General features: G+C 61.7%; 1 protein-coding gene across 2 annotated transcripts; it reads right to left on the bottom strand.

Moving 5' to 3' along the window:
• Positions 1 to 711: 711 nt before the first annotated feature.
• Positions 712 to 4,600, bottom strand: IRF2BPL (interferon regulatory factor 2 binding protein like). Of its 2 annotated transcripts, XM_030481732.1 has the most exons (2): positions 2,288 to 4,288; positions 712 to 2,063 (listed from the first exon to the last, which is right to left on the bottom strand). In XM_030481732.1, exons 1-2 carry the CDS (start codon positions 3,687 to 3,689, stop codon positions 1,495 to 1,497), a joined length of 1,971 nt encoding a protein of 656 aa, XP_030337592.1. In that variant the 5' UTR covers positions 3,690 to 4,288; the 3' UTR covers positions 712 to 1,494. The 2 variants fall into 2 exon arrangements, with proteins under 2 accessions (XP_030337592.1, XP_030337591.1); XM_030481731.1 differs by having other exon boundaries at positions 712 to 4,600.
• Between the last annotated feature and the right edge of the window lie 776 nt (positions 4,601 to 5,376).

Genomic DNA, 5,376 nt, shown 5'->3' with positions numbered 1-5,376 from the left:
TGATCGTTGCCAAAAGGAAAGCATTACATTTCAGTGCTTTAAGGAAGCTTCCTCACCTGAAAACACAGAACCATCCCTGGCTTGTTCACCAACTCACCTACGGAAAGTCACTGTCTAAACGGGGTAGCTACCCACCAGCTGCAACACCAACTGTAGAAGCTGTTATTTCCCACTCCCCTTTTCTGCACTGTGCTCAACTACAGTCCTGCATCACCAAGAGTCTATGGCTGATGTCGAGTTTCAACGAACGCTCCTAAAAATGAACTAAAATTATTAACCACGTGATGCTGGGTTTGGGGGGTTTTTTGTGAAAGAGGGCTTCATTTCAGATCTCAAGCCTAATTAAATTGCGCAGGCAATGGATGCATCCTGTATTTCAAACAGTTTGCAGCTGGAGAGCTGGGGGGGGGGGGGGGGGAAGGGAGGAGGAAATGAGATGCAGAAACAGTAAATAGAAAATGCTTAGTCAGCAACTGTTACTGCAACATTAAAGGTGAAATGCAAATAGGCGCAGTGCCAAGATTTAGATAAGTTTGATAACAGCATCAACATCATCTTACTACATATATATATGTGAAAATGTGTGTACAAGTGCCACAATTATCACAAGGAACTGCAGGCTCATGGGCTAATGGGAGCCTTTTAAAGAGGCACCATGGCTTGCGCATGCTGCCTCAGCTCCGAGAAAAATGAAACTTGCTACACCAGAAGTATTAATATCAATTGAATTTATTACAATTTACTAAGCTCCAAGGCACATTACAGTGTTCTGTTAACTACAGAAATGTATAAAGGACAAACAGAGCATGTTTTTCATGTACAGCATTTTGCTCTACTGTTCAAAAGCATCCGTGCATCAATAAAAGCAAAAACAAAAAACACATGAAGATTAAAAACGTTCAGATCAATAGAAACAAACTGAAACATTTTCCTTACAAACTTGCAACAAAAAAACACCCTCCCCCCCCCCGAGCCACCCCACCGTTTTGCAAACAAACAGAAAAAAAAAAACAAAACCGAAAAAAAAGAAAGTGAAAGACTAACACTCAGGGCTTGTCAAACATAAGCTGTCACCATTTTTGTAGCAATTTTTTAGGCATCAACACTGGCCTTGGCAAAAAAAATTTTTTTTTTTCTTTTTGTGTTTTTTTTTTTCTTCTTCTTTCAGAGAAGTGCATACATTTACAAAAATACACACCAGCAGCAGGTAATCGCTAAGGGCTATTAACTTTGTACCTAGCCAACACACTGCCAAAGAAATGAGAACAGGTATTATGTAGTAACCAAACAATATTATATTCTGTTTAACAAAAACCAGCTCTATCCTTCAAATGAAGAAGAGTACATACCTTTGTTTCAAAATATAGAAACATACGACGAAAATAATGTCTATACATAAGACTAACTTTTGCAGTTTTTATATTCACAATTCTACATCTTCAGGAGTCTGAAGGGATTGGATTTCCTACTCAAGGGTCTCTCTCCTTTTTCACTTTAACGTCCCCAGCTAAAATGGTCGCGATCTCGCCCTGCATAAACGCCCAAGGCACATTGGAACCGACTAGGGGGCATTTCTCTCCGCTGGGGCAGTAGACCTCGCCAGTCGCCCCTTGGGCCTTGATGCTCTCTCTGGAACAAGGGAAGCAGAACTTGTGGCTGGGCACAGAGGGGCACTGAACAAAGTGGGTGTCCTCCAAGCGTTCGTGGCAAATGGTGCAGCACAGGGGCCCGCTGTTGGCCATGGGGGAGTCCGGAATGTTTTGGGGGTGCACTTGGTCCATGGCGGGGTGGGCGCTGGGGGGAGGAGGGGCCACTTGCAGGTTCATGTCCCCATTGCGGGAGGCCAGGCGGCGCTGGCCTGGCACCGAGGCCGGCGACACGGGGCTGCTGCTGTTTCTGCGGGTGGACGTGGTGGAGTGCACCGAACTGCCGTCCTTGGGCGAGTGGGCATTGCCCAGCGTGTCGGCCACCGACATGAGCGCGGCCATGGGGGACTGTCCGTTCTGAGGGGCGGACTCGGGCGGCGTGGTCCGGTTGGAGTGAGGCCCGAGAGGCGGCGGCGGCGGCGGCGGGGGGCCCCCGCCGTGCACTGCCCCGAAGCCCCCGGCCGACATGGTGAGCTTGAGCGCTTCGCTCTGGCTGGCCATCCACTGCTGCCGCTGCTGCTCGTCGCTGAGCTTCAGAGCCCCCTCGGCCGAGTCCGAGGGCTCGGGAGAGGCTTTCCTCTTGCGCATCGCCCCGCCGCCGCCACCGCCGCCACCGCCGGGTCCCCGAGAGGCGGCGGCCGTGCCCTGTGCCCCGCCGGCCCCGGCCCCCGGCCGCGGGAGACTCACCAGGGCTGTGGGTAGCATGGGGCAGCTGGCGTCCAGGTAGGGCTGCGGCAGCATGTCGGCGCCCACCAGCTCCTTGAAGAAACGCACGGACTCGGGCAGCAGGTCCCCCAGGAGCCGCCAGTCGCCGGAGCCGTGCTTCTTCTCGTATTCCAGGTACTTGAAGCCCGAGGAGAGGCCGCGGCCGAAGTCCTTCATGCAGTCCTGGTACATCTGCTTGGCCACTCCGGAGGCGCTGGAGAAGACGGTGCCGGAGCCGCTGGGGTACTCGATGAAGAGCTTCAGCTCATAGTCCATGCCTGGCTTGGAGACGGCGTCGAAGGCAAAGACGCGGCCCAGCAGGGCGTGATCCTTCTTGAAGCGCACCTCGTAGGGAGTGCAACCAGCCAGAGTGAGCAGCGTGTCCCGCACGATCTTGGGCTTGCTGGCCCACTCCTCGGCCCGGTTCCGCAAGCTCTCGCTGAGCTCGGCCAGCGCCTCCGCGTTGCGCTGCTTCTCCTTCAGCTCCCGCTCCTGGTCGCTACTGGACACCGAGCCCGGCCGCTTGCCGCAGGCCTCGGAGGACGAGCCACCGCCTCCCCCGGCGCCACCGCCGCAGGTGCCCCCTTGGGAAGAGGCGGAGGGAGCCGGGGGGCCCCCGCCGCCGCGGCCGCTCAGGCCCCCGTGCGGCGGGGGCAGCGCCACGCCGGGGGCGGCGGGCCCGTTGAGCAGGGTCTGCGGCAGCAGGTTGGGGGGCACGTTCATCTGGGCGCCGGCGGCCCCCGGGGGCAGGCCGGACACCAGCCCCCCATGCGCCCCGCGGCGGGAGGAGGAAGAGGAGGAGGAGGAGTTGGGGCTCTGCCGGTTCAGCTCCGGCGGCCCGTCCTCAGGCGGCTTGGGGAAGCCGTTGGGCCCCCCAAGCCCGTTGGGCAGGCGGGCGCCGTGGCTGCCGCCCAGGCTGCCTGGCGGCGGTGGGTACTCGAAGCGGCTGCGCTGCTCCGCCGCGGCGGCGCTGAGCCCGTAGCGGTCCAGGCTGGACTGGGTCAGCCCCGCCGAAGCTGCCTTGGAAGAGGCGTCCACATGGTTGAGCTGCTGCTGTGCCGCCGCCGCTGCCGCCGCTTCTTTGGCGGAGAGCGTCACTGCCTTGACGCCGACCGGCGGCGGGGGTCCCGGGGAGCGGCCGTCCTGGAAGCAGCCGTGCGCCCGCTTCAGCTGCCGGGCCGTCTCGATCACGAACTCGATGCGGTCGGCGCCCTCGTAGTTGACGCAGCCCCGGCAGACGGGCTCCGTGAAGTCCCAGATCATGGCCCAGGGCATGCGGGGCAGGTCGCACAGGTAGCACGACTGCCTCCGGGACGACGACACCTGCGCGGCGGACATGGTGCTGCTGGGAGGGGAGCTGCTGCCGCCGGGGTCGGGGCTGGCTCCGTCTTCCCCCCCGGGCTGCAGGGGGGCTGGCTCTCCGTACCTGATCCTGTTGCCCCTTGTAGCAGGGGGGATCGTCTGGTTTTAGTTTGCTCCTGCTGCCGGAGAGGACTTCTTCTACCTGGTCCTGCCGCTGCTGCCCCGATGGGGTGGGAACCGCTTCTACCGCTCCTCCGGGGGGCTGGGTGGGGGTCGCCTTCTAGCCGCTTCTGTTTCCCTGCGCTCTCTAGCTCTCCGCTGCTGCTGCTCCTCCTCCGGGAGGAGGCGGAGGTGCACGGAGGAAGATGGGGGGGTCACCTTCCACCCGCCGTGGCTGCCTCGCGAGCTCGCACTTCGCTACGTGCTGATCCACCGCCGCGAGCGGAAAGAGGGGCACCCGCACGGAGCTGTCCGGTCCCGCCGGCGGCGGCTTCCCCGAGCGCCGGCGGAGTGGTGGCGGCCCGGGGTGGCAGCGGTGGCGGCAGCAGCGTGGCGAGCGGCGCCGCCTGCTCCTCACTCACATCCTCGCCGCTGCTCGCAGTCCGAGCGCGGGGTGCTGCGCGCCGCCGCGTGTGCCTGCGCGCCCCCTCCGCCGCGCCGCGCTCCCCCCGCGCCGCGCCGCCCCTCCCCTCCCCTCCTCCGCGCCGCGCTCCCGGCTCGGCTCGGCTGCGCCCGGGCGGGGCACCCGCGTCACCGCCGAGCGCCCGCTCGCCACTCCCCTCCCCCCGGCCGCCGGCGCGGAGCCCACTTGTTGCGCGGGGCGCGCATGCCCGGCGCGCTGCCCGCGCCCGCCCCTGCGCGGCCGGCGGCAGCTGGAGCGCGGCGGGGCGCGCGGGCAGCCCGCGCTGCCGGCTATGTTTGGAAACCCGAACGCAGCTCGCGCCCTGCCCCCCCCCCCCCCCCCCCGCCCGCGCCGCGGTGCCCTGCCGCGAGACCCGGCCAGGGAGCGCGCGCACGGTGGCGCGCGTGTGCGTGTGCGGGGCTTGCTCCCGGACCGGGTGTCTCGGTTCGGACTGCCGCAGCCCCGCGGCCGCCCCGCTCGGTCCCCGCTCTGCCCTTGCCACCGAGGCTGCCGGTGGGATTCCCGCGCGCCGCGGCTGCTGAGGCAAACGGGGAGGGGGGGGGATCCCGCCTTAATATCCGATTTCGTGTTTCTCTTTCAGTGATCCCGGTGACAGAATGACACAGTTTCTGTAAGCCCGTGACTGCATCAGAAGCTCTTCCACTTTTGATTTGTTTAAATCGGCCATGTTTGCCGAGTGCTTCAGGTTGGGCTGGGAAAGACAGCGCTGTGCGCTGCTCGGGGGTTAGGAGCGGCCGGGCAGGTGAGTAACCGCTGTGATCTCACCTCGCTCATGCACAGGGACACAGGGTTTTCCCGGCTTTGGGAGAGGGAACACACGCCTGCTTTTTTCCTATTTACCCCTTTCTCTAGCTTGCTAACATTTGCATAACACTGCTAACAGGCAAATCACTCAAAGGAACTTCGGCTCATGCAAATAAGCCGAGAATTCATTTCACTGGGAGGAAACCAAAACCCCGAAGCCTGCCTTCCCCCGAGGGTGCCTGCTCCCCGGCGGTACCCTGCCCGGCGGGACGGGCTCTGCACAGCCCGCTCGTACTCTCGCAGCACCCCGTGGCTGGTTTTGCAAACACCGACATC

The sequence above is a fragment of the Strigops habroptila genome, chromosome 4 (assembly GCF_004027225.2).
Source record: "Strigops habroptila isolate Jane chromosome 4, bStrHab1.2.pri, whole genome shotgun sequence".
Lineage (NCBI taxonomy): Eukaryota > Metazoa > Chordata > Aves > Psittaciformes > Psittacidae > Strigops > Strigops habroptila.
Note: the sequence above shows the minus strand (reverse complement) of the source record. Positions and strands in the feature narration are given on the sequence as shown.

Excerpts from the sequence above, each read along its gene's own strand:
- IRF2BPL (XM_030481731.1), bottom strand. The coding sequence starts at position 3,689 with ATGTCCGCCGCGCAGGTGTCGTCGTCCCGGAGGCAGTCGTGCTACCTG.